The following is a 27,286-nucleotide window of genomic DNA, read 5'->3' as shown; positions in this document are numbered from 1 at the left end:
GAATCGGGTGGCTCTCATCGGCTGGGTAGGATTGGGAGCTGCTACCTAGGTAGTATGCAACAAATGATGGCTCACGACTGTGCCCCCTGCGTTTCTGATCCGCTGAATCCAGAAATGCCAGTGTACCCCACAGCCTTGGCCGTCCGACAGTCGGAATGATAAATTAAATAAATAAATAAAACAAAAGTCACAAAAGAAAGGGGGACGCACTTCGTTTCACACCCCCTGGACCCACATCCACACAAAGCTTCCGTGCTTCAATGGGACGGGTTTCTTGAAGGTGGGGCCCATGCCACCGCAGCACCGCAGACACTCCTGCGATGCGCCAGATGCGGAAGGATTTAACGCGCTCACGGCGTACTGTCTCTTTCGGCGTGGTGGGGAGCAAAAGGGATGTGGGAGTGGACTGGGGGTTTCGTCTTCCGCATGGGGAAAGGCTCGTCCGCTGTCGTCGGGCTGTCAAAACGAGGACGGAGTCGCAATGGTTTCGCCGCCCTGCTAGGCGGGCGGGCTGACCACCGCACGCAGGGTCGGCTCCAGGTGGTGCGTCGCCTTGAGGCCGCCTCACCGTAATATGGCGCCGTCTTGGGGCGGGATCTCGTCTGGTAGGTATGGTCTTTTGTTTTCTTCTCTTCCCCAGAGGCAGCTTCTGCCGAAGGGCCACTCCGCTTCGTTGCCAAACATCTAGATCGAACGGATGGCGGAGTGTTGCCGAGCATCAAGAGAGGATCCTCCAATCTCGCAGGCGCTAGCCTCGACGAGATGGCCAGCTCCGCACATCAACGCGGCACACCCAGTCGACGGACTCAGGCCTGGCTCTTACAAGGACCTGGGCGTCGGCACCCGGCAGACACGTACTTTTGATAAGACCAAGAAAAGCCGGAGGGTGAACCATCAGAGTTGGCGCCGGTGCTTTGCTTAGTACGACGCGGCCAGGCGTCGGCGACGATGGTGGATCGTCGGAACATTAGGAATACCCGAAGCCATTACGTGCAGCATTCGATCGGCTGCATTGATGTCTCCTTCGGGCCAAGGCATCGGGAATAGGAAGCCGTTTCGATAAACTCTGACTGCAGACACGTTTGCTGTCGATCCGACAGATTGTGACGGCTGGCGTGCTCTTCCCCTTGCTCCCTACCCCTGCCAGATTGTTGGTGTGAGCTCTCTGTCGCTACTGTTACACGTGCCACCAAGGACAGCTCCAGATCCCAATATACCGTAGATAAACCATTCAAATTTGGGCTGTTGAAAAACTCAAAGCCCGATTCCTTTATCATTTTTTCTGTGTCGAAACCATCCAATGGCTAAAACTTTCGAAAACCTTCCAAATTGGTGGAGATAATCGTGATGGTCACTTACGGTGATAGCTTGGCCGGGGTTTAGGTGTGCACGAAGCACAAACACATGACCGGGGATCTAAGGGTTGTTCCTTACCGCCGATAAAGTTGCCGCCTCGCCTTTGCCATGGACTAGGTAGGGGGACCTAAGCGCCATGTTGCAGGTGATGGGATGACGGATGAGAGGCGGAGGCGGCCGCCTGCCTGGCGCTGAACAAGCATCGTAGCCTATTCCGCTGACGTGGTACCGACGCTTTCTGAAGACGGGGAAACGCGGCGCAAGTGCAGTGCCTACTGTATGCGTGGCACCGCACCGGCCCTGCAGCATAGCTTCTATCTACGTACCCAAAAGCCTAGTCAGTGGCACATGCGCTCCACGCAAAGTCTTCCCCGTCGGCTCGCATCCGTCTGTGTGTGTATGTGACGCTTGCTCTCAGTCTTTCTGAATATCGTTCGTGGGCGTTCCCGAGAGCCAAGACGGGTGGGGAGAGCGTGCCGGTGCGTCTGAACCTTGAAGGTAGTGTCGAAGCTTGTAAGTGTTATTGTTATTTTTGCCCCCTACTTACCCGCACGAGGCTGTTTCTCATGCGGTTGCGACCTTCTTGAGTCGGCGGCACCCACACCGGATCAGGACAGCTCTTGGCGCAGGGGGGGGGAGGTGATGTGAACCCGGCTCTAGTATGGGGTATGTGTGACCATTATTGATGGCTGTGATGTCCTCTTGGGCTGTGTTCTTTGCTTTCTTTTTTACTGCAGCGCCACTGAGGGGCATTATTCATTATCTTGGTAAACAAAACGGTGAGCAGGAAACAAAAGAGGATATCACAGTCCGGGCTGCCTTTTACCGCCGACCAGGATTGATCGGCCAATGTACATGTGCGGCTTCGCGGCAGACCCTAAAACCCCACGCTCATCCCATGAGCTGCAAATCCTGATGCTCCTGCGGGAATTGACGACTGCCAGAGTCCGAGCTTGGTTGACTGCGAATACTACGGTTGTCACGTCGCGGACAGAGACAGGGGGCCACGAAGGCGTCGCCATCATGTAGCCGGCTATTATTGGGACCAGGGATGGCCAAGGTGCTCGCCACTTGGGTGTTCCTGCTTGCGTGCACACCGCATTGAGGCTCACACACACAGTAGACTCGAGTGACCATCCGCACAGGCCTGTCGACCGGTCTCGGCTCGTTAATGGCTGGTGGCTGGCTCGCGCCCAGGTGTGTCGCAGGGCCGATCCTTCATGCGCGGGGCGGGCTTTTTTAGGTTGCCACCAGCCAGAGCCGAGAGACGGGCTCTGGATCAGCATGGTCAATATGGCGGTGCCTGCGTCGGCCGGCGGTAGGCGCCCTGACAGGCTGACGGGGAGATGACGAGCACACGATGCAGCGAGCTAACCAAAGCTAACCAGCCGACTCGAAATCGCTCCAAATCACCACGGAAGGGTCCGAAACAATCGCAATTTGAAATGCAATACCGCTCTGGTGACGGAAGCTGCGAATAAGCGGCCTACAATCGCAGATCGGACTGCATCAGACTGCACCAGACTGGCGGGCTTTTTGCATGGCCCCGAACCCTATTTCCAGCGCGGCCCCATCTGCTTTGTTCCATCATCCTTGCGGCCGCCCCGCTCTCGGCCAGGGGGATGAGGAGCCCCACATGGAACTGCTACCTGATCGGGGCTAGTGGCCCGCCCGCCGCCAGGACCGGGAAGGCCCAGAGGCTGCTGCAAGGGCCGTGGTGTTTGACTTGGCACCATCGATGGACCCACTACCCTAACATCGCCAGCGAGGAGCGTGGGCGGCGTGCCACAGCGCTGCCGGAGCCCCCCCTGCAATAGCCACAAGGCACTTGGCTGGGCTGGCGCTATGCCTACCACCTCATGGCCAGTACTATACCGAGTGTCACAGTACAGTAGGTAGGGAGCTCCAACCAGCAGCCGCCGCACCTGCCGAACCCGACACTGCATGGATGGCTCAAGCTCAAGCTCCTCTCTCCCACTCCTCATCCACCACCCACCCCTGTGGCCCGACTCCCCGATTCAGGCCTCTCTCTGGCCCAGTCGGTCCACACCCCACCCCTTCCAGATGCCTGATCATGCCGGCCCTGTTCCCTATCCGCGGCACCACGACTGGCCTGTGTGGCGTAGGTACCTACGTTCCGTCGGTCTGCCCGGGGTCCTGCTGTGAAGCATCCACCCCCCCTGACCCCCTGGTCCTCGTCTTCCGTTTGGCCCGCTGGTTTATGAGCCGCCGCTCCTCTTTATTTACTGCCGCCTCGCCCATCCCTTAGGACCAGATATGATCCCATTATCCCAAGTCCGGTTCATGCAGGCGCAGCAAGCTTAGACAGCCGTCCTTCCTTCTTTTTTTTCTCTTCCTTCTATTCTTCCTTCTCGGTTTCTTTAGCTCCTGCGGTCCAAGTGATCTGCTTTTACGCACTAGCCACCCTCCTTCCCGCCTGGTCGTGTTGGGTTTACAGTTAACAAACCTCTTTATTTTATTTTCACAAATATCACATATAAAGACAATATCCCCATCCGTCCTTTTCACTCTTTGACCTTTAGCCCACCTAGTTGAGCTGGCAGGCGGATTCGTTTAGACTTCTCACTTGCTGCTGTCTCGGACCTCCCACACTCCGTCCCCGGAATCTTAAAAGCAGACCGCGTCTCTTTTCTTCTCTTCTTCACTCCTCCTTATTCACCCTTGTTCCGGTAACAAAAACTAAAGCAAGATGGCTCCCATAACTTCCATCTTCGCCCCCTTCGTCGCCGCGGTTGCCCTCCTGGCGCCGTTGGCCAGCGCCGCCCCTCAGCTCTTCAGGGATGGCAAGTTCATTGGCCTGCCCATCGCCAATGCTGAGGCCTTGAACCTTATCCCCAGCAGCTACATCGTCGTCTACAACAGCAGCATGGACACCGCCGACATTGACGCCTCGCAGGCCTCGATCATGTCCACCATCGCCAAGCGCAATGTCTACAAGCGCTCGCTCGACGGCCGCCAGCTGTCGACCCGTGTCCAGACTTGCCAGATCAACAAGTGGAGGGCACTGATGCTGGATGCCGACGACAAGACCATCCTGGACATCATGAAGGACCCCACGGTTGCATATGTTGAGGGTGACGCCAAGGTCCAGCTCAACATCCCCGAGACCCCTGTCCTCGAGGAGGACAGCGACATGCATGCCCTGCCTGTCGATGCCTCTGGGCCGCTCACCAAGCGTGCCTCTACCTCTCAGACTGGTGCCCCCAGCGGCCTGTTTCGCCTCAGCGCCACAGCGCCCAATGGCGCCACCACGGGTACCTACACCTTTGACGAGACTGCCGGTCAGAACATCACCGTTTACGTCGTCGACACTGGTGTCCGCATCACCCACACCGAGTTCGAGGGCCGTGCTGAATTTCCTGTGGAGGCCAACTTCATCAACCCCGGGACGGTAAGTAGTCCTGCCATTTGTTCACATTAAGCGCAGCTAATTAATGTGCTCTCGCAATAGGAAGTTGATGAGAATGGTCACGGCTCTCACTGCGCCGGTACCATCGCCGGCAAGACCTTTGGTGTCGCCAAGAATGCCAAGATCGTTGGTGTCAAGGTCCTTGATGCCCAAGGCGGTGGCCAAAACTCCGGTGTCATCGCGGGCATGAACTTTGTTGCCAAGAACGTCGCGGAGAACGGTCGGGGTCGCAAGTCCGTCATGAACATGTCGCTTGGTGGTGCTTCTTCCAGGGCCGTCAACGAGGCCATCAACAACATCCGCGCTGCCGGCGTCGTCCCCGTCGTCGCTGCTGGCAACGAGAACCAGAATGCCGCCAACTCGTCTCCCGCATCGGCTGCTGGTGCCATCACCGTTGGCGCCATTGACCAGCGCACCGACGCGAAGGCTAGCTTCTCCAACTTCGGCGAGGTTGTCGACATCTTCGCTCCTGGAGTCCAAGTGGTGAGCGTCGACGCCAAGTCCAACACTGGCTCCAAAGCCCTGTCGGGTACCTCGATGGCCTCCCCCCACGTCGCCGGCCTGGCTGCGTACCTCATGGCCCTCGACCCTACCCTCACTGCCGGTGGCGCTCTCAGCAGCGCCGCGGACAAGGTCGATGCTAGGATGAAGGCCCTCGCTGACGCCATGGGCGCCACGGTCAAGAACAACACTCGCGGCACCACCAACCGCATCGCCAACAACGGCAACGTTTAAAAATCTTCGCATATCAAATTCTTGGATTTTTGTACATACACCATTTCAGGCGTCGAGGGGATCTCATTGGGCGCAACGGGACCATTCTCTTGCTACCGCGAAGGGCCCAAAGAAAACGGCAAGGGAGACCAAAAAAAATAAACAGATATCTGCTCACGTCATAGAAGCATATTCCCCTACGACGTTTTTGCACTTATCGGTTATATTGCGACAAGCAGTTCGTCTTTTGGCAATTGGATTTCCCTTTCATTCGGTTCCTCTTCCCACACGACCCTCCGGCCGGCACTCTCGCCCAGGCATTTGCCTCCCAATGGTTTGACGGAGAGTGGATATGGCTTGCTCCGTTTTCTGGGTGGCTTGAGTGGGACCTTCAGATCTAGCATCGTCGGCTTGGCGACCATTGGACACTGGCGTTTTTCTGCGAGCATACGAGTTATTTGATTTGGCGGCTTTGTATTTACACATCTTGGTTATTCACTCATCCTCACTTTTGAGATGAGCCTCCTGATAAAGGGTAGGAACTTAATGCTAGCCTCGAGGTTATTCACCGCCCCCTTTTGTTGCTGGCCCTAGTGCCTTGACCTCGTTCGGCGGCCAAGACCAGACAGGTCGCGCCCACTTCGAATTGAACCCGAGCACGGACCCCGCTCTCCGCGCTCGGCCCGCCCAAGAGATGCGGCGAACATTTTGGCCTTGCTAGGCAGGGGATGGGATCACCTGCTCCTGTTCTTGGGAGAGCGCCCAGATGGCCAAGGACGAGGAAGCCAAGCGTTCCGACACGCCCAGGACTTTGGTAGCCGCGCGAGCCTTTACTCGTGTCTTGGGGCTCTGTGAACAAAACGGACCCCCCTGCGGAAAAAAAGACGCGAGGATCTCATGCATGCCCTTAGCCGTTTTGGGTTGTTCCGCCATCCGCGGGAAAAGAGCGTCCACTCTCTCCTTTCCGAGATCTCGAGCTGTGCAGAAGATCCCCCACTCCCCTGCCTTTTGTCTCTTATGCTGTGGTTCTCTTATCTTTGCCATCATGGCGTCCATGTTATTGCACTAGGAGGGGCTAGTATAGACACGCAACCAATTTTTTGCAACGTGCTGCACTTGGAGCTACAAAAAGAGGGACACCCACACACACACACCTGTCCCGATTCGCACATGACCAAACCGATGCACGACACGCCACACAGTCAAACGGACAGCGAAGAAGAGGTCGAGACGAAACGCAAAAGGGGGTCTGCCTGCTTTTGCGGGTTACACACCCCCGTCGTTCGTGTTGCACCTTTATCCGAGGTCGGGCTGTTTTTTTTCATTGGTGAATAAGTGTGTTTAGGGATCCATGCCTGACCTCCTGCCCGTTTTATTTTTTTATTATTATTTTTATTTTTTATTCTAAAGCAGACGGTCAGGCATGCCCGGCTGAGGAATCAACAGGCCGACGACGACCCACAAATCACAGCCCATACACCACATCACCTTCTCGCATTCGGCTCAGCCAACCGAATCGACCTTTTGTTCGCTGCCACTCGTTTTTTGTTGGATGGACTGATCAATTGGCAGAGGATCCCAACGCCAGCGGTAAGGCGGGCGTACAGGCGCTTGTTTCAAGCCCGCCCGCCTCCAATCGACGAACGCCTGGCTGTTTCAATCGCCCCTGTTTTGCCGTCTTGTCGTCACCTAGGGTGCGGTGGGAGGAATTTGTCATATTTTCAACTGGGGATTACAACCTGGAGTTGATAAAATAAGAATATTTGGACAAAATACATAATAGACATCTAATCAAAATAAATAGAAACACTTCAAGAGCGTCGAGTCGAGCTGGCTGGCGCTACCAGCCAACCCCATGTCTCGCTGTCCTTGGCGGCAAGTGAATGCGCCTCCTCGCCATGCCCAGGCGTGCTAATGGCGCCGGGCGCGGACGGGAGCGGGGGCTGGAGCGGGAAGAAGCTTTGACCGCCATCAGCGGTCTCCCCGAGTTTGTGCCCTATACAAGCCCCGATATGTCCCTCGTTCATTCAGCGGGGCGACACCGTCGAGAGATAAACAGAGCCCGGCGGGGCGCACGAGGTGAATCTTGTCCAAGCTCAGCAGCATGTGCTTAGGTAGTAATACACCAGAGACATGACTGATAGTCATAACGCAAGACACACACGCCAGAGCAGGTCAGCTAGTCAGGCTCGGGCCCCCAGGTCAGATTGCGCATGAGCCTGTCTACAGATTAGAGACGCAGCGCCGATCTGTGATTTCACTGTGAACACACCCCGAGCGGTGGTGCGGATCGACGAGACACCGTCTCGCGCTTCCTCCCGCAGTTCTGTCTCTCTTGCCCTCATAAAGCTTGTCTTGAGAGTCTAGAAACGGTGTGTTTACAGCAGGGATAAAACCAAACACAAGGGAGAGGAACAAGAACAAATAGACAAGACAAATGAGTCTGAAAGGGAAAAAAAAAACAAGGCAAGGGGAGGTGTAAGAAATGAAGAAACAAGGAATATCAAGTGGCGAGGGGGGAAGAAAAGCGTTCATATCTAGACGCACGAGTCGGGCGGTCGAGTGAGTCGAGTAGCCGCCGGGGTCGGGACGACCCGGAGCAAGATTTGCCTACAAACATAATTTCGACTTCAGACGAACGCAGTCTCTGTAATGCAATGTGCTTACAAATACACGGAGAATGACACACACAGAGAGAGAGAGAGAGGATGCGGAGCTGAGTATTCTAGGTAGCCATGGCAGCCATCTTCAGTGCCAGGCAAAGCTGTGCGGACCAGCAGGCTCCCCAACGCGGCGAGGGCACGGAAAGCCGGACTTGTTTCCTACTGGAGTCCCGTCCTCGTTTGAGGACCGTCCCGCCATATCCCCATCTCGCCTCGTTGCCGTCCGCGAGCCGCAAAGACGCGGACGAGACGATTCTTCTTCTTCTCATCGTATCTCGTACGGCTCCGAGTCGCCTCCCAAACGCCAAGCCAACACCTTGGGGCCCAACGGGAGCAAGCCATCGGCGCCTCTACTTGTCTTGGCGGATTGGCAGACACGGACAGCCACCATGAGATGACAGTCCCGACAGCGTGCCCCGCCGACGCTTGGCGTCTCGCGTGGAGGATAAGATGGGTTACAGGCGGCCACTCCCTCCTACACAGCAAACGACTTGGAGTCCGAATCACACAAAACCGGCAGTCATATTCATCATCTACCTAGTCAAGAGACAACAGCTGGACAGTATAAATGTTTGCAATCCATGTCGACAGACCCCCCTTATACAAGAGTGAGAAAAAGGGGGCCCAAGTCGCCACGTGCCCGTTTCCAGGCTGCTTGCCAAAATAAGGGTTCGATATCAGCACATCTTCGGCACAACCAACAGTCATTGAAGAGTAGACTGGATTGCAATTTGACATCCGTGCTAGAGCCATCCCATCTGGCTCTCATGAGGCTCTCCCTCCTCGGGATCCCCTTGGCCCATTATCGGCCGACAGGCAGCTGCCTTGTCGCCTTCTTGCAGAGGAGGAACCGGGCCCATAAAATCTGTTCACTGTGGCATTCAACAAGAGGAGCGAATTGCATAAGCACGGTCGTGAGCGACATTAGATAGTTAGTAATAATGAGGGCATCGCGCCCTCTGGCGCCCTCGGCGCTCGGCTGTAGACAAGTATATACCAAATCCAGCGGTTTGTGCTGTGTTCCATCTTGAGAGAGAACTGACGCAGAGCCCCAACAAGCATGCGCAAACCGGTGCAGTGACAGGTCATGGCTGAAAAGAGAAAAGAACTTTGGCGGAACGAAGAGCGGCGGTATGGCGCCTCACAACTCGTCGTGCCCCGTAATAGTTGGCGCGGCGCCCCTTGCCCGGGCATCGATTTCCCTGAAGTAGTTGTCGAACTTCGCGCCAAAGAAATAGGCGAGAAGTACCATGGATCCTCCAATGAGGAACAGGGTACCGACAACGGCGGCGAGGAGCCAGAACGCCTCGGTGGCATCCATTGACGGCTGTTTGTCCATCGACTTGCCCGTCTTCTTCTCCAGGGCAATAGCCTTGGGGTCCTGGGACGGGAAGATGGACTCGATGAACTGCTCGATCTGTTCAGGGGTGCGGGTGTGAAGTCAGTCAGCTGTTCAACTTTTATCAAACCCCTCCCAGTCGAGGCCTACCTTGGCACACTGCATGCTGATCTTGGCATAGTTGGGGTCGCGCGGGTCGTTCTTCTTGTGTATCCTCCTCGCGTATGTGCGGTAGACGTCGCAGAGGACACGGAGGTTCTGGGTCGAGCTGAGCATGATGGAGCAGGCGTCGCCCTTTGTGATCTTGATATTGCGGTCGAAGACGGCGGGGTTCTGGAAGACGAGCTCCAGGGTCGCGATGGCCATGCCCTGGGGGATGGCGACAAAGTTGAAACACGACTGGTCGCGCATGCCGGCCATGTAGTAGATGCAGTCCTCGACGTGCTTGAGCGCGTTGAGCACCATGTCGGAGCACAGGTAGACGGCCTGCTGGCGGTTCTCGGGCTTGAAGATGTCGTCGTAGTTCTCAAAGTACTTGCTCCAGATCTCCCTGGGCCACCAACTGCGCTTGTCGTCGTAGTCCTCCCTCACGTCGCGGATGATGTTGGTCTTTTGCAGGAACTGGCCCATGGATTCGGTCAGCTCCATGCGCTCCCCCAGCTTGGGGTTGCACAGGTTGCCCTCGAGGAACAGGCGGGTAAGGCCCTCGCCGACGATGCCGGCGACGTAGTGGCAGTACAGCTCGTACTCTTCGATGGTGTTGATGCAGTTGGCCGTGTCCTGGGTCTTGATGGCGTAGTCGGCCATGCCGTTGCCCATCTTGACCGTGATGTCCCTGATGACGTCGTAGTACTTCTTGTCGATCAGCTTCAGCTCGTCCTCGACCACGGTGAAGTTCACCAGCAGCTCGCGGTCCTTCTCGTTGGGCCCGTTCTCGGTGAAGACCCAGCCGTCCTTCTCCATGTTGTCGGCGAAGCCGCGTAAGAGCGGCTCCTTCTTGTCCAGGTCGATGGTCATGTCATCCTCGATGGTGTCGAGGCCCCTCAGCACCAGGTAGAAGAGGCAGATGGGCATGAGGAGCTCTGGGTTGAGCTCCTTGATGACAGCCGCGAAGCTGCGCGACGTCAGGTCCAGGTATTCGAAGCATTTCTTTTGCGTCGGCGTGTCCTTTGCGGGGTCGCGGTGGTGAACTGGCTCGTGCCACAGCTTCCTGAGAGGCATGTCTGGGTTAATTGGCCGTCTGTCTCGCCCGCCGGCCTCGGCGTTGTCTTGGGAAAAGGGGGGGAGGACCAACCACTGGACAATGTTGCGAAGCTGGACCGGGTGGAACGCCAGATACGCAACGTCTTTGAGGCCGCCCATCGTGACTGTTTCTGCTGTTTCTAGCGGGATCAATCACGTACGGGGCTGTGTCGGTTGTCGGTAGTGGAGATGGGAGGAGAGAAGACGGAGGCTGTCTGCGGCCACTCGTCTGGCTTTCTCTTTCCCTCTACTCGCTCGCTCGACAGCACGGTCAGGGCCGCAGGCGCACAGAAGTATGCGCGGACCGATAAACCTTCTTCCCGGCAGCTAACGGCACGTTCAAGATGGGATTTGCAAACCTAGCGCGGCAGCACAACCCAAGCAAGAGCTGACGTGAATTCGAGGCCGTAGACGGGCGTCGGTGGGTGCGACGAGGCAACGAGAGGGATAAAATGTGGTTTAGGAGGCCGTTGTCGATCTGAATCCCGTTGGCATCGTCGCTGGGCGCTGCCCAGCTAGTCTCGCCTTATTGGTGCTTTTGGGACAGGACATGATTGGAGGACAGGTCGAGCAGCAGCAAGGACCATCTGGTTGGGTTTTTTCTCTTTTTTTTTTTCTCCATCGGTGTGGCAGGCACAGTGCAACGTCCCCACTTGTGCCTGAGGGGTGGCATCCGTGCCTGCCTCCCCAAATGCAATCCCACCTCCACGTTCGGATAAATGGAAAAGTTGACACAATTTCCGCCAGCTCCAGGTGATGCGAACACAAGAAGGCACACCTCATAGCTCGATGTGTGCCAGTCATACACCGTCTCCATCGCAGTTTTGAGTGACTGGCTCGGTGCATTTCGAACTCCGAACCCCGACCCGGGTTGACCTGCGGACACACCGATTGCTTGGCTTATGTGAATGAATACCGCCAGCCAGTCCTTGTATATAAAATGCATAGTCCGGGTTCGTGACAAAAGCAAGCATTTGACGTCGGGGACTTCCAAGATTCCCCGATTTCCGGGACGAGATTAGCAACTGCCCCTGAACCAGATCTAGCCGAAGCTTGGGCCGCCCCATCGCTAGCCCTCGACAACTGACATTCAGGGGCATGGCATTCATCCATTACGCAGAGCTGCTCTCGTTGCGTATCATGTTTGCGACACCGCCTTGTTCAACAAATCGTCTTGATTCCCTCTCTACGGTTTATCTGGCAGCCCGAGGACCGGCGTCCCCTGGCGCAAGCAGCAAGACCTTTGTTGCTTTCCCCTCCCTATGTTGTGGGTATCTATTGGTGCAAAAAGCTGGCTGGTTTTATAAAGACGAGTAAACAAACGAGATCTCAGTGGGGTTTATAGGGGGGTTGCCTGGTAGTCAGGCAGCTGTGAATAGGGGCCGCGGCGGGCGGATGGTCATATCTGTGGTGTCTGGTGGAGGAAGGGTGGATGAAGTAGGGGGTGGGCGGGCGGAGAACGTGTTCGAGATGTCGGAAGAGGGTTTGGCTTGGTGGACAAAAAGAGGCCGTCATGATAAAATGCTATATCCTGCTCTCGTCGCTTCCATGAAACCCCTTTTCCGGGTGCAATAATGATTAAAACGCCCACCCGTGAATCCAAGATGTACGAAGTCCATAACGATGCAGTGTGTATCAGAAACAAAAAGGGACAATCCATAGGCAATGCGTACAAAGGAATAGGCAAGAAAAGCAACAACGACGACGGGGAAACAAATGAGTGCGAAGTAATGGAGCGCAACGCAGCGACCGCCGGTAAAGATGTGCATGATTATTCCCGTCGATGGCAGCAGCAGTCATGGAACCACGGTCGGGCCGGCAGGTGGGAGCTGGGGTTAGCCCCCATCAGAAGGCAGCTCCACGCCGCTATCACGGTCCTGCGATCCCTTGCCGGACTCGCCGTCGGCGAACCCGCGCTCGCCGTGGCCAAAGTCGACGACGACGGCGGGCATGGTCTCGCCCTCGTCGTCCTCGTCCTCGTCCTCGTCCTCGTCCCTGAGCGCATTGCCGTTGATGTCGACCTCGCTGATGCGGACCTGGTACTTGAGCGCGCGCTGGCCCTCCTTGATCAGCTCCTCGGTCCAGTTCATGCACCGCTTGATGCTCTGGTTGATCTTTTGGCTGTCCACCAGGAGCTGTTGGTGCTTGGACAGGTCCACCAGCAGCCGCTTCTCGTCCCCCTTGCGGTGCCGCGTATCGCGTTCGGCCGCCGTGGCGGGGCTGAGCTGGCTGGACCCGGACCCATCCTCCTCCTCGATGTCCGACATTTCCTCTTCCTCTTCCGGTGACTCCACTTCGTCTGCCAGGCCGGACAGGTCCTCCTCGCTCAGGTCCTCCAGGCCCAGCGCAGACGGGTCGCGAAGGGGGCCCTCCATAGTGGCGTCCGACGCTGACCCGCTGTTAACAGTGGCTATGGAGAGTCGCCCGGCACGGGAGAGCCTCTTGTACCGCCTCAGCTCCGCCGTCTGCTTGCGTAACTGACGTTCTAGGGTCCGGTTGATGGCCTCGAGGCTGGCGTTGGTGATCTGGAGGTCCTGGACCTTCCGCTCGCGTCTAGCATTGATCACCAGCTCGTCCACCGGGCTTTTGCTCTTGCTGGCGCTGTTGTCGCTGACGTCGGATTCGTTGTCGTCGACGTCATCATCATCCCCATCATCCACATCATCCCCATCATCAGCCTCGCTCCCCTCCGACAGCTCCTCTGCAGCTTGTAAAAGGCCAGTAAAGCCGGCGGGGAATCCTAGACCGGTAGGCGAGGACATGTCTAGAGAGGGAGGGCGCGATGGCACCATACGAGGCGTGGGAGCCACGCGAGCAAATGTTGCGGCCGCATTGTCGACCGAGGTCGCCGAGCTCTTATTGCGCTTGTGGTTGGAGCCGCCACCGGCAACATGAAGAGGGTATTCGTTGCTGATTCTCCTCCCCTGGGCCGGGCCTGTTGGGGCAGTAAACGGAAGGCTGCCGGCGGGTGGTGTGAGCCGCTTCGAAGGGAGATTCGGTGTGCCCACGCCCGGCCTGGGCACGGGGTGGAAGGGCTGTTTAAGGGGGGACACTGGCCGCGATGAGCCATAAGGGGCGGCGGGAGGGCCGCTGCCCGAGACACCGCGGCCTTGGGCTATCTTGGAGGTCGCAGACATGGAGGAGCCCGGCCTCGAGCCCGAGAAGGCGGATCTGGGCGAGGGCAGGACGTCGGGCACGCCATTGGCGTAGACAAACTTGTTGGAGAATGCGTCACCAGGCGTTGATATCGGCGGGCCCAGGGCCGGGCTGAAGGGAGCCGGGGCAATGGCCGAGGGCGCATTGGGCTTGGGCGGCAGCGAGGCGCCGTTGGCGTAGTAAAAGGAGGATGCTTTCTGCTGTTGCTGCTGTGGCGCTTGGAACAGCTTCTGGGGGGCGCCCGAGACGGACTGCGGCCTGGCGCTGCTGGCATAGAAAAACTTGGAGTCGGCCGGGGCCGAGAGGGGGGCGGCGGCGACCTTGGCGAGATCGGACGGGGCCGAGCTGAAGGACACCATGGGCCTCCTCGGCGGTGCGCCCTCGGTATCAGCCGAGTGTGTGGGGCCCAGGCCGGGCGACGGTCCCGCGTCCCATGACTCGATGGACTCGGGCTGTGGGGTGCCGGTGGGCGTCGAGCTGGTGCTGTCGACGCGGTGCTGCCTCGTGCCGGAGCGTGGCGTGATGTTTGCATGCTGGAGAAGGGTCGAGACGGGCGTGCCGACGTCGCCCCTAGGGGTCTCGGCGGCGTTGCCCGTGAGGGAGTCGGACCTGGTCGGGCGTCGGGCCAGCGGAGTGGCGGTCTGGGGACGGGGCTTCTGGGGCTGCTGCTGCTGCTGTGGGGTCGTGGTGGCTGCGACAGCCGTGGCGGATGCAGATGCCGACGACGCTATCACGGACGGCGGTCTGGTCCCGGCAACCTTGGGCGTCAGGGGCGGGCGCGTGGTGGCCGGACGCGACAGGGAGGGCACCTGCGGCTGCCTCGCCGTGGGCGCCGTGGCGGGAGTCTTCGTCGTCGACGACGAGGAAGGGGCGGTGAGCCGCATGGCTCTCGTGGCCGTGGAGAGGACGGGGCTTCGCGACGCGACGGCTAGGGTGGCGGGCGGTGGGATATTTCCATCTTTTGGCTGGGGAGGCTGGGGGCGGCGGCGGGAGGGTGGTTGCGAGAGCGTGAGCGGCAGCGGTTGTTGTGGTGCGGGCGGTGGTGAGGGCCTTGTGCTGCGGGTGCTGGAGGTGGTGCTGCCGCTGGAGCGTCTTATCGAGGCGGTCGTCCGGGTTGCATAGGTCGCCGTGTGAGCAGTCACGGTCGCTGTGATGCGGGTGCTGGTGCTGGTGGGCCGTGTCGGGGCGGCCCTGCTGTTTAGGCTCAATCGCGGGACTGACGGCTTGCGCTTGATGGCGGTGACGGCCGTGTGCGTGTTCTCGTCGGCGCTGCCCCCGCGGCTGCTCGCTCTAGAAATTGTCGAGCCAGTAGGCCGCGATGCTGGATTGGCGGTGCTGTCGAAGGCGTGCATCGTGCAGATGCGATACTGCTGGAGGGCATTGCCGGGCAGCAGATGCGCTTTAGGGGGTTTCACCCAGGCGGGTGGGTGCCTGTTTGGATGCCTGTTTCGGGCCTGCAAACGCTGTGTCCCAGGCGTGCACGTCGATTCAGGAGGCCTCGACACATGCGCTTGCTGCAAGGTGCAGGCGGATTTCCACGCCAATTGTCCCCTTTTGAGCGGGAGACGTGCGATTGATCAATTGATGGTTCCAAGACTCGCAGACACCACTGAGATGCATTTGTTTACCAGAGCCCACCTCCTGAGCCAAACCGCGTGTGCATGAGCACCGACAGGCACGCACAAATGGCCTGTCCGGTTTATTTATTCCGGCCCCATCCCAATCTCATTCCCCTTTATTTGTCCAGCTTGTTTACACCGTCTGTGTTGTTTGTTATGCGTTACCCGGCGCCCCTCATTTGCCGTCATTCGAGGGGAAGCAAGCCTGACCCGCCGTGCAGGTGGCCTGGACCTTGTCTGAGGCCCTGGCATGCGCACCACTAAAAGATGGGCAGGGTGGCAGGCAGTCTTGCAGTCGGTGCCGTGAGTTCGATTTCCATGTGTGTTTTCCTATGTTCGGTTTCCTATGTATGCGTTCCTATATTCGATTTTCTATGTAGTTTTCCTAAATGAATTTTCCCCTGTTCCTTTCGTATATAAGCCTTCCTATGTGAGATTTCCTGTGTAGCTTTTCTGTATGAGATTTCCGTTGTAACTTTCTCATTGAGATTTGCGTTGTAGCATTCTCATGAGATTCTTGTTCTTATTTTTCTTATTCTTTTTATTCCTGTTCCCGTTCCCGCAAGTGATGGATGGGAAGGAACTGCCCACCGCAGTGCCATTTCTAATCCCCTGCCATCTTCATTGTGGTGGGTGCCGGAATGCAGCCATCCCTGTCATTAGCGTGCCGTGATTATGGTGGGGTTCGCCCGCCGTGTCGGGAGAATCCGAGGAGCCGGTGGCCGGAGAGCACATTTGAGTCCTTTGGCAGGCGACAGGCAGCCGCGCTTGCGATAAAAAAAAAAAGCCTTGACAGCTACGCAGCAAACAAACACAACACCACACCCTCAAACTTGAACCCGCCCAGGCTCTGGAACTGCCCATTTCCTCCCGGCATGGGGGTCGTCGGGGCGACCCTCATCTTTGGTGCCGTCGTCTATTTTGTCATACGCCCACCGCACGCCTTCCTGCTCTACTTCCAGTCAATATGGCGCGGAATCTTCCTCTCGCCCCGGCTCGCCGACAACGTCCCTGCAGGTGACGACGACGATGGGCGCGGAAAGCAGCAGGCCGCTGTGGCGCCTCCGACCTCGCAGCCGGTCGGCGATGCGGCGCCAGCAGCACAAGCAGCACCAGCGCCTGCCATCAGGGTGCCGTCACCGAGCGAAGATGACACAAACGACGCCGACGAGCATCAAACAACCCCCAAGGCCACCAAGGCCTCACCCAGCTTCTCCCTGTCCGGCCCAAACGACGACGACCAAGACAACCACAACGATTTCCCTCTCGTAACCCCGCATCCGCCAACACCGCCATCACTTTCCATGCCCGTCCCAGAGCCCTCGCTCCCACAACCCCCGATGCTCATGGCGCCCCCGCCGCGCCCCGGCCCCATGGCACCGCTCCCGCGCCCGGGAAGCAGCAGCAGCAGCAGTGCTAGCAGTAGCGGCCGCGGCCTCATGGCCCCGCCCTCGGGCCCGCCGCGCCTCCCGCCGCTCTCGCAGCAGCAGTCCCCCTACGCGCAGTCCCAGCTATCGCGCTCCACGCTCCCGATCCCCAGCCGCGGCGGCGGCGCGCCCTCGTCGTCCTCGCTCGCCCCGCCGCCGACCCACACGGGCAAGCCCGCGCCGCGCGTGCCGCCGGCCCAGAACGCCCGGTCGCGCCTCGTGCCGCTGGCCCCGGGCCACTCGCCGCTCGACTGGGCCCGCCTCTCGTCGGGCCCTGCGGCCGACCTGCGCGGCCTTCCCCCCGGGACCCCCTACCTGCGCGTCAGCCCGTCCATGCTGAAGCGCCGCGACGGCCGCAAGGGCCGCGACGCCTGGAGCGCCTACGGCGGCCGCGTCTATAACGTGTCCCCCTACGTGCCCTTCCACCCGGGCGGCAAGGGCGAGCTGCTACGCGGCGCCGGCAAGGACGCCACCAGGCTGTTCGGCGAGGTCCACCCCTGGGTCAACTACGAGACCATGCTGGCCGCCTGCCTGGTAGGCATCCTGGTCGATGAGGGCGAAGGCCACGAGGACGAGAAGTCGGAGCAAAAGGACGGTGGCGGCGTCGGTAACATGGAAGAGATGGACTAGAGTGTGCGCGGTTTGTGGTAATGCAGCGCTTGCTTTGATAAATGTTGACCCTGTAGTATACCCACCCCCTGCTTATAGGCAGCCTTCCCCTCCTACCAAACACCATCTGAGCAAGGCAGATCATCAGAGATACCCCCCTCCTTCAATACCATAGAAATACAGTCGGACCCTTTGGTCAGTGAATCGAAGCGGCTACTTGATTTCCCTCTATCTCTTCCCGAAGCGAAACTTCCCACCGCCGCCGTCGCTGCTATCGTCGCTGTCCGCAACCTCAACCTCCCTCCCGGCCCGCGCCTTCTTCGCCGGCCTCGCACTAGGAGGCGGCGCCTGCGCGGCTCGCTTGCTGGCGGTGCTGGCGGTGCTACCCCCGCTGGCCGTCCGCGTGGCCCGCCGCCCCTGCGACTGCACGGCCGCCTGGCTGGCGCCGTTGTTACTGCTGCTGCCGCTGTTGGTCTGCGTCGCCGCCACCCGCTGGGACAGGCGCGTGTTTGCCTTCTCGGCCGCCTTGCCCTTCCTCGTGCGCGGGAGCATCCGCACCTCCTCGGCGTCCGAGTCGTCGTCCACCACCACCACCACCGCGTGATTGTCCGCGTCGCCCGTGCCGCTGCCGCTCCGGCCCGAAGGTGCGGCGGCAACCTCGAGCGCGTTGGGGAGTGACTCGTCGTCGTCGCCATCGCGGGCTTCTTCGAGCCCTTCGTCGTCGCTGCTGTCGTCGCCCAAGGCCGGCCTCCGACCTGGCCGTCGCTCCGCCGCGCCCGACTCCCTCTGTTGGCCCTGCGTCATGACACCACCCGGCTTCTTGGCCGCCGCCCTCGGCTGCGTAGGCTCGTCTGCCCAGTACGAGTCCCCGATGCCGTACTCCTTATTCTTCTCCTCGACACACTCCACCATGATCCGCTGTGGCGCCTGCCGCGGCGCGGCCGGCCCGCCGGCCTTGCGGAACTTCTTGAAGTTCTGGCGCCCGTTCCAGTGAGGATCCCACCTCCCATCCGCGATGTCCTGCTCGCGTGTCCTCGCCGACGGCCCGCGAGATATGACCGGCATGTCCTCCACGATGGTCAGCCGACGAACCTCGGCCGCATCAATGCCGTCCTCAGGGAGCGCCACCAGCCGCTCCGCCTCCTCGCGGGCCTTGGCCTCAGTTTCTTCCAGATTCCGTCTCGCGAGGGTCAGCACGTCCGCATCAATCGCGTTCTTCTTCAGGCCTTTGGTGCCTCTGACTCCTGGGGCCGCCGCCGCCGGTTCCGGTTTGACCTTGGGCGATTCGGGCACGGCTTCTACTTCGTCTTCACTTTCCGAAGGCGGTATCTCCACACGCCCAATGCGCCCCCTGCCGTTGTTATAAACCCGCTGACGTTTGCTCGCGGTCGTGACGGACGTGCCGCCGCCCATCTCGACCTCCATTTCTTCTGGAATAGGCGAGTGGGCTCTCTTGCGGGTTGATCGGGCAGCCCCAGCAGTTCCGGATTCTGGTTCATCGAAGCCTTGGACTTGCGAGACAAACATCGACTGTGAGGGCGGTTCTGTTTGGGAAGGAGGTCCTGCTTCTGGTCCTGACTCTCGGATAGGTCTGGGTGAAGGCTCTGGCGATGGGGCTTTCTTTTCCTCATCTTCATCTGAGTCGTCGAACCCCTTGAATCGTCTCTTCTTCCGTGCCGGCCGTGGCGGACTTGGATCCGGCTCCAGTGTTGGCGTGGGGTTCCGAACAGTTCCCCTGGTAGGTTCCTTTTCAGCCGACGGGGCCACCGGTTGATCTATCTCCATACCAGCGTCAGGGGCCCCATTCCTAGCCCGGGTTCGAGGGGCCGGCGCCGCGTCAACGTCTATGGGGCCAGTCTCGGTCTCCAAGGGACGTCTCAGCATGCTCGCGTCCACGGCCAGGATGGCGTCGAGAAACTCCCTCTGGTCGATCATGCGATGGTCCAGACGCAGAGAGACGGTGTTGATGAAACCTGTGTACCACTCGATCAGGTCAGGCCTGCTCATTGGGGGAGCGTACCGCACGACGACCACGCCCTTTCCCTCGCTGCCGCCTTCGAACTCGCCCAGCCCCTTCTCACCCGCGACCCCCTTGACGTATCCGATGAAGTCGTCTATCTCTGTCTCGTGCGGCACAACCTCCCTGAGCAGGGCCTTCCCCTTGCCGTCTGCAATGACGGGCATCAGGTTGTCGTGCTGCGCCTTTTCGAAGAAGATGAATGTGTAACCATCAAAAACTTCACGCCGCCGCTCGTTTGGCTCGTAAGCGTCCCCGGGTCGGTCGGTCGGTTCGTCGCCGCGAGGCGGGATGTGGTTGAGCGGATTGGGCCAGTTGACGTCAAAGTCCTGCTCTAGCGCGCTTGCCCCTGTGCCCTCAGACGGTAGTACTGCGGCATCCGTCACAGCGTCGAGGAAGGTGTCGGTGACAATGTAGCGGCCGCCTATCAGGGCCTGCAAGCCCTTGGGTGTATTCCTCTTTTTAGTCACAACATGGGTCGTGAGGCGCCGGTCATAGTCGGCGATGAACTTGATGTCGAGCTGCTCATATCTCTGGCGTAGGTTCAGCCAGGCATCGGCAGCCAGCTCCCGCTTGGTGAACGAGACGCTGCAGACCACGGGGTGCCACGACAGACGGAAGATATGGTTGCAGCTGCCAAGCTTGAGGGCGTTGGACTCTTGCGTTAAGACACAGGTGGTCCCCTTGATCTGGGTACCATTGACCTGTGTGCCCATCTTCGTCTTGAGGTCCTCGACGGTGACTGTCGATCTGCTCTTTCGGTTCTGGGCGTCGCCCTCCTTAACCTTGCCGACCGTGATGGTAAGGTGCTTGCGCGATATGGACTTGTCGGCAACGACCAGGATGCCCGCTAAATTATGAGTGTTGTGTCAGCGCGGGCACGCGACTAGGGCGGGGGCATACGGCATCTTTGGGCCATGGATCGGGCATGAGGTTTCTGACGTACGCTCTGTGCTTGTCCGACCAAAGAGATAGGTCTTCCCGGGACGGAGCCATAGTCGGCGTCCTGTTGATTTTAGGTGTTAGCTTACTCCATCTGATCTACGGCATCACTTCAATTTGCGACGCGATGCGCCGCGCTGGCGACGATGCCTAATGTCATTGCTACTTGCCTTGGAAGATGTCGCCATCATTCTCGAGCAGCCACATATTAGCCGAATTAACACGCCGACAGCTGCATGAGAGTCTCTCCTCGGCTAGATGCCTGCCTCGAGTCGTCTGCTTGGGTCGAATGGGTGGTTATGGAATGAGGTCATCCCATCCAGAACTTGAGATCGCTCTGGTGGGTCATGGGCTGCTGTAGGAGAAGCGCGTTCAGTTCACAGCTCCCTGTCGCGTCAGCAGGTGACCTGCATCTCTGGCATTGAGGATCCGCTGTGGATCCACTGTTGGCCGATTTGGGGTGGGCGGGGTCGTCAAGCCGAAATGGCCGATGAGGAGGGCAAAGTGAGGCACGAATTGTCCGGTTGGAGAAAGAAGAGAGTAAAAGAATTAAACCTGAAGAATGGAAGTACAAATATTATTGGTGGGAATACCGAAACAAGGGTGCGGACGTCAGGTCCTACACAACACATCAGACGGCACAAAGGAACAGACCATGAATATGAGCATCATAATACCAAGATCACTTTTCTTTATTTTGCCGTCCTTAACTACCGTCTGTCTATTTGAGAGACTACTTTTCAGACCGCAAACATTGACTTTTCTACTGGACGCCAGCAGCCTTCATGCGCTCGAAGCAGCCCCTGTAGGCGTCGTGGATTTCCGGGATCTCGATGCCATACTCCTTGAGCTTGGTGGTCAGCTTGGTGGTGTCAAGCTTGCAGTTGCTGCGGCCGGCCTTGATGACCTTGGCCTGCTCCTCGAGGCTGAAGTTCTTCCAGGCGAAGCCCGGGCGGACGATGTCCCTGAAGAGGGTCAGGACCTCGTTGTGCGAGATGGCGCCGGGGTTGGTGAAGTTGTACACGCCCGTGTCCTTGTGCTCGGCCATGGCGATGGAGGCGGGGAGCAGGTCGTGCAGGATGGTGTTGCTGTTGGGGATGTCGACGACGCGCTCGTACTTGGAGATCTTGGTCACGAAGTTGCGCGAGTGCAGGTCGTCGCTGACGGGCATGCGGAGGCGGAGGATCAGGCAGTTGCTGTAGTACTTCATGACCTGGTTTGTTGCAGGCGTGTCAGCTACAACTTGTTCTCTGGGGCACGCTCGGACAGAGTATAAAGTCACCAACCTCCTCAACGTGGGCCTTGGTCTCCGAGTAGAAGCTGCCGGCAAAGTTGGCCTTGTCGGTCTCGAGGAAGCCCGGGCCGTCCCACGGGTGGGCGTCATCGTACTGGTAGATGCAGCCGGTGGCGAAGACGGTGATGTGGACGCCCTTGAGGAAGCAGGCGTCGGTCAGGTTGATGGTACCGGCGACGTTGGAGCGGACCGTGGCCTCCTTGTTGTCCTCGCACCAGTCGACGTTGGGGCGGCCGGTGCAGCCGGCACAGTTGAGGACGTGGGTGGGCTTGACGCGCTCCAGCTCGGCGATGACGCTCTCGCGGTTCTCCATGCGGATCGTGGTAGTGTGAACCTCCTTGCCCTGCGACTCGAGAATGGCCTTGAGGTGGCCGGCGACCCAGCCCTCGCCACCCCAGATCAGGAAACGGTTGGCCATTGTGACGACTGTTGGGTGTTTGTGTGTGGAGGGTTCAAGGTGCGCAGAAGGCCTTGTGTGATGGAGAGAATGGAGTTGGTGGTTCGAGGAGAAGGCCAGCTGGGCTACTAAAGAAAAGAGAGACGGCAGCGGTGTGTAATTGCAAGATGGAACCACCGCGTACCAACCACTCAATGCCTCCCTCCAGCTCTCGCCCCCGCCCGATACTAGCAATCCAGGCCCGGCCGTCCCGCCCAAAGGAGGGGCAACCTGACCTCAGCTGTCACAGTGGGCCCCTGACTGCCAGGGGTCGAAAGGTGGCAAGGCTCATTGCTTGTGGCACAGATTTATCAATGTGGCGGAACACGAGTGAAGTTTGGTAATCCCGTCTTCAAGATGCCCGCATATGATATTCGTCAGATTCTCCAGCTCGAGTCCGTAATCATTTCCGTGTCTTCCCACGTATTTCAACTGCGTTCGCCATATTTCTTTTCTCTCTCTCTCTCTTCTTTTTCTAAATGCTCCGTATATTTTCACTTGATCTCGACCTCTTTCCAAGCACAGCCCCCCGTTTTAAATCCAGGCTGCTCTGCAAACTCATATTTTCATCTTCCATGTTTAGTCAACTTGCATCGTGCAGCAGCACAAAATTGAGACATTGTTGTCCGGCCGAAAATACGGGGTGCTCAACAGACCATTGGACCCGGCTTGGTTCAGGGGTATAGATCAGTGCAACAACCATGGATCTGGACTGAGACCTTGCTGGGAGACCAGGGCAACCGCTGATATTGCGGGATTCAATCATGCCGCTTTGAGCGAGCGAGGAAGCGATCCGTTCGCCTCCACAAAAGCAAATCGGCTTCGGATACCATCTTTCGTCTAGCCTAGGGACCAAGCGTGTTGGCGGCGTGCAATATCTAGTTCGGCCCGGCGGTAACTAACAGCCGCATAATTTCCTTGTGCCTGAGCGTTGGCTGCTGCAGTAGTGAAAATGACACGCTGGATGAGTGCATTGCATCCGTTGGCTCAGCGTGGCGGCAGAGATGTGACGACGATGGCCGTGGGTGGTTGAGGTCAGCTGTCGAGTAACCCTTGCCTTGCCCCGCCATGCATGAAAACCGCAGCGGTGGTGTCATTTTTTTTTTCGCTCTCTTTTTTTCTTGCTCGAGCTCCAAGGTGGGTTGGGCTGAGGTGGGCAGCTACGTAATTTGTCGGGGCTGAGGCATGGATTCGTCCCCGGCTGGGCCGACACCTGGGGAAGGAGGCTTCCCAACCCTCGAACTGCATTCATAATTCTCGACCTGAATGTGTTTGCTAAGCGCAGTGAGCCCCTCCCCTCGCCTTGTCTCAGTCCATTCTACAGCGCTAGCTGGTACCCCAAATTTGCACCCCTGCCATCCAGACTGCCGGAGACGAGCAAAAGTATCAGCGTGATCCTCACAAGCAAATGATTTTCCATCCTAGCAAGGTCCGCCTGACAACTCCCACCGCCACCCCACCTCGAGTAAACAACAACCTGCACACGTTGCGGCAAATCGCTAGCCAGCCCACGGCCAGACCTTGATTCCGTCACTTCGAACACCCGGTTTATAGGAGAGGGCCAGCCGCCGACCAGCACCACGCAGCACCCGACAGCCGAGGCAGCGCACACGGACAGCGGCAAAATGGTGGTCGATACCAGCTACTACGACCAGCTGGGCGTCAAGCCCACGGCGACAGAGCTGGAGATCAAGAAGGCCTACAGGAAATTGGCCATCATCCACCACCCCGACAAGAACCCCAACGACCCGACCGCCCACGAGAAGTTCCAGGCCATCGGCGAGGCCTACCAGGTCCTTTCCGATGAGGACCTGCGAAAAGCCTACGACAAGTACGGCAAGGACCACGCGAAGCCGTCCGAAGGGTTTGCCGACCCGGCCGAATTTTTCACCAGCATCTTTGGCGGCGATGCCTTCATCGACTGGATCGGCGAGATCAGCCTTATGAAGGACCTGACTGCCACCATGGACATTACACTATCTGCCGAGGAGGAGGCCGCAGCCGCGGAGGCCGAGGCAGCCGCGGCGGCTGGGGGCGCTGACGCGAAGAAGGACGACACCGCAGAAAAGCCGGCTGCGGCTGGTACTCCGACTGCTGGCTCTACCCCGGCCCCTGCCGCCACCACCGCCGATCACTCCGCTGGCGCTCCCGCTCCCGCTCCCCCGCCGCCATCAGTCGTCGTCGAGGATGAGAAGCAGGCTCCTGTGCCCGGCAAGCCAGAGCCCGCCAGCGCCCCTGGCCTGGCACCCTCCCCCGGCCAGACCCGGACGTCATCCCCCGTCCCTACCCCGTCGGGGCGATCAACCCCCAGCAGGCACGCCATCCCTCTGCGACCGGCACTCATGGACCGGCCATCCGACGACACAGCAGCAGCAAGCGGGGCCGAGGACGACAGGTTGGGCGGGAGCGGCGGCAAGAAGGGCAAGGGGACGCTCAGCAAGGAGCAGCGGGAACAACTGGCGGCGCTCGAGAAGGAGCGGGCGCGGGTGCGTCAGGAGCGCGTCGACACGTTGGCGCGAAAACTCGTGGACCGCATCAGCGTGTGGACCGAGACGGACAAGGACCCCTCCATCACGGCGGCGTTCCGCGAGAAGACGCGGCTCGAGGTCGAGAACATGAAGATGGAGTCGTTTGGGCTCGACATCCTGCACGCCATCGGGCAGACGTACGTGGCCAAGGCGACGGCGCTGCTGCGGAGCCAAAAGTTCTTTGGCATCTCGGGCTTCTTCTCGCGCGTCAAGGACAAGGGCACGCTGGTCAAGGACACGTGGAACACCATCTCGTCGGCCATCGACGCCCAGCAGACCATGGAGGAGATGGCGCGCATGGAGGAGAAGGGCGGCGAGGAGTGGACGGACGAGCGCAAGATGGAGTACGAGCGTCGGGTCACTGGCAAGATCCTGACGGCGGCTTGGCGCGGGTCCAAGTTTGAGATCCAGTCGGTGCTGCGCGAGGTCTGCGATGCGGTGCTTAATGACAAGAAGGTACCACTGAGCAAGAGGCTGGAGCGGGCTCAGGCGCTGGTTTACATTGGCGAGATCTGCGCGAGTGTGAGTTTTCCTTGTTTTGCATGGCTCTGCTCTCAAACCCAGATGGCTAACGCGATACATGGCGACTTTAGGCCTCACGCACACCCGAGGAGGAGGGCGACTACATGGCGTTTGAGCAGCTGGTTGCCGAGGCCGCCATCAAGAAGGAGAAGGACAACAAGAAGAAGGGCAAGGGCGGCAAGGAAGACGCGGCCGCGGCTGCTGCTGACGTTCCCAACGTGCCCAAGCAGTAGTGTGATCTTGCCCCAAAGCAGCCCAAATATCATTATCCACCGCCTTCTTTATAGTCAGAGGTCCTGGGGGAAGATGCCAGAGCCGATATTTCTCTATTCACCAGTTCTCGTGCCTGATGGTTGGCAACGTGCCGTCGACCGGGCCCGAGGCTTTTGTTTTTCTTTCGAGATGGATATGCTGTTTCTGTTTCCCTCTGTTCTAGCCCTCCATCTGCATTTTCTCGAATATTCCCCTCCCAATACCAATACCTCCTCGTCCATAGATGCAAAGACTCGATTGATATACCCATCAGACTGTGCTTGGCCGTGATGGGAGACGATGGGTCCGTGATAAAAATCCCACGGGCTTTTTGGGCAGTTGACGTCTTGTGCCACCTCGACTGCCGCCATCCGATCGATATTCGACTTTTGCCTACAGTCTTGTCCTGCCGTTTGAGCACAATGAAAAGAAAAAAACCAATCTCAATCTTGCGCAAATGCGAACGAGCAGCGAGCCACCTTCACTCTCGGGCATTCGTCGTTTTCTCTTCCCACCAGTTTCCATCGTTCAAACCCGTCTTGTTGTCTTTTGATTTGCAGACCGGCAACCCGAATCCGCGCACTCTCAGCGGCAGCATACAAAGCACCAGCCGTGACTTGGTCCATACCATCACCTACCGCGCTCTCATAAACGAACGCCCGGATACGGCAGTCTTGTCGTTGCGGACCTTGACAACCGGCCCAATGGCGTCTCCGCAATCCGATCGCGATCCCAAAAAGCAACCCCACCACCAAACCCCCCCAGCGCCACCACCGCATTTGGGGCTCCCCATGCACAAAATCCAAAATCGCATGGGGGTGTGGGCGCCATCATCATTGCGGGTGAGCTGTGACGACCACCACGAGGTGCGAGTCAGACGCTTGCGTGTGAACTTGGCTGGTTCCCACCGGAGCCCGCAAACAAGTGTCCCACACCGCACTTTTGGCCCCCAAACGAACAGCTATGGGTCCCACCAGCCGAGACGTAGACATCAGCGAGTACAACATCCGATATGGTGTAGGGGTTAGCATACCACGTTTTCACCGTGGCGACTCGGGTTCGATTCCCGGTATCGGAGATTCATTCACAGGATCAACAAGTTCATCAACATCTTCTTTTTTGCTTGCATCCCTTTTTTCCTTGATTTTACCGTTAAGCCAAGGCAGTTAATATGGTTTGTTTTCTTAGCAAACGTGCTTTCCCAACTGTAAACACATCTTACACAGCCGTCGTAATTTGCTTGTGCCACTTCGGCCTCACGCACCGGCGACTTCGAACCAAGTGCTCGGGGCGCAGGATGTTGTCGTTGATGAAAGCGCACACGGCGTCAGCGCCCTGGGCCAGCGACACCGTCTGCGGGCCCAGCGGCACTCCAGCTGCGGTTTCCTGTAGGTTTGTAAATATGCTAAATCCCGACAGCAGAAACAGGCATCGCCTAGTTTTCGCCGTTGTATTCCTGCCTCTCGACTGTCGTTTTTCAGATACCCGCCCATCCTGTTGTGCCCTTTAAATGCCAAAACTGCCAAAAGACACAGCCATTAAATACGTACCCCCGCTACTTAATATACATAACGGACCGTACATTGTTTAATACCGTCCTAAAATGCATAGTGTTAAGTGCACTATCTAAAGGGAAGCGGGAGTAGGGTTATGCCCGTTAACGGAAGGAAACATGGCTGCTTTGCACCGAAGAACGGAACCTCCTTATATTGACAATAAGTAAATCCTGTACTCCTCCTT

General features: G+C 58.5%; 7 protein-coding genes and 1 non-coding gene across 8 annotated transcripts; 4 read left to right on the top strand and 4 right to left on the bottom strand.

Moving 5' to 3' along the window:
* Nucleotides 1–3,634: 3,634 nt before the first annotated feature.
* GGTG_10467 (protease) lies at nt 3,635–6,130 on the top strand. The gene is made up of 2 exons (XM_009228340.1): nt 3,635–4,768; nt 4,829–6,130. The coding sequence occupies exons 1-2, from the start codon at nt 4,067–4,069 to the stop codon at nt 5,519–5,521; spliced, it is 1,395 nt and encodes a 464-aa protein (XP_009226604.1). The 5' UTR covers nt 3,635–4,066; the 3' UTR covers nt 5,522–6,130.
* A 2,536-nt stretch (nt 6,131–8,666) lies between these two features.
* On the bottom strand, nt 8,667–11,294 carry GGTG_10466 (squalene synthase). The gene is made up of 3 exons (XM_009228339.1): nt 10,797–11,294; nt 9,653–10,712; nt 8,667–9,580 (listed from the first exon to the last, which is right to left on the bottom strand). The coding sequence occupies exons 1-3, from the start codon at nt 10,862–10,864 to the stop codon at nt 9,305–9,307; spliced, it is 1,404 nt and encodes a 467-aa protein (XP_009226603.1). The 5' UTR covers nt 10,865–11,294; the 3' UTR covers nt 8,667–9,304.
* A 605-nt stretch (nt 11,295–11,899) lies between these two features.
* GGTG_10465 (hypothetical protein) lies at nt 11,900–15,546 on the bottom strand. The gene has a single exon (XM_009228338.1). The coding sequence runs from the start codon at nt 15,250–15,252 to the stop codon at nt 12,580–12,582; it is 2,673 nt and encodes an 890-aa protein (XP_009226602.1). The 5' UTR covers nt 15,253–15,546; the 3' UTR covers nt 11,900–12,579.
* Nucleotides 15,547–16,252: 706 nt separating this feature from the next.
* On the top strand, nt 16,253–17,786 carry GGTG_10464 (hypothetical protein). The gene has a single exon (XM_009228337.1). It carries the CDS (start codon nt 16,395–16,397, stop codon nt 17,574–17,576), a length of 1,182 nt encoding a protein of 393 aa, XP_009226601.1. The 5' UTR covers nt 16,253–16,394; the 3' UTR covers nt 17,577–17,786.
* GGTG_10463 (DNA damage response protein RcaA) lies at nt 17,550–20,883 on the bottom strand. The gene is made up of 3 exons (XM_009228336.1): nt 20,685–20,883; nt 20,519–20,578; nt 17,550–20,422 (listed from the first exon to the last, which is right to left on the bottom strand). Exons 1-3 carry the CDS (start codon nt 20,719–20,721, stop codon nt 17,784–17,786), a joined length of 2,736 nt encoding a protein of 911 aa, XP_009226600.1. The 5' UTR covers nt 20,722–20,883; the 3' UTR covers nt 17,550–17,783.
* A 291-nt stretch (nt 20,884–21,174) lies between these two features.
* On the bottom strand, nt 21,175–22,361 carry GGTG_10462 (hypothetical protein). Its single transcript, XM_009228335.1, has 2 exons — nt 21,801–22,361; nt 21,175–21,727 (listed from the first exon to the last, which is right to left on the bottom strand). The coding sequence occupies exons 1-2, from the start codon at nt 22,224–22,226 to the stop codon at nt 21,278–21,280; spliced, it is 876 nt and encodes a 291-aa protein (XP_009226599.1). The 5' UTR covers nt 22,227–22,361; the 3' UTR covers nt 21,175–21,277.
* Nucleotides 22,362–23,376: 1,015 nt separating this feature from the next.
* On the top strand, nt 23,377–25,816 carry GGTG_10461 (DnaJ domain-containing protein). Its single transcript, XM_009228334.1, has 2 exons — nt 23,377–25,294; nt 25,366–25,816. The coding sequence occupies exons 1-2, from the start codon at nt 23,870–23,872 to the stop codon at nt 25,525–25,527; spliced, it is 1,587 nt and encodes a 528-aa protein (XP_009226598.1). The 5' UTR covers nt 23,377–23,869; the 3' UTR covers nt 25,528–25,816.
* Nucleotides 25,817–26,552: 736 nt separating this feature from the next.
* Nucleotides 26,553–26,624, top strand: GGTG_20209. The gene has a single exon. It is a non-coding gene; the product is annotated as a tRNA-Glu (tRNA).
* The last annotated feature ends 662 nt before the right edge of the window (nt 26,625–27,286 follow it).

Source organism: Gaeumannomyces tritici, assembly GCF_000145635.1.
Source record: "Gaeumannomyces tritici R3-111a-1 unplaced genomic scaffold supercont2.6, whole genome shotgun sequence".
In the NCBI taxonomy this organism is placed as follows: domain Eukaryota; kingdom Fungi; phylum Ascomycota; class Sordariomycetes; order Magnaporthales; family Magnaporthaceae; genus Gaeumannomyces; species Gaeumannomyces tritici.
Note: the sequence above shows the minus strand (reverse complement) of the source record. Positions and strands in the feature narration are given on the sequence as shown.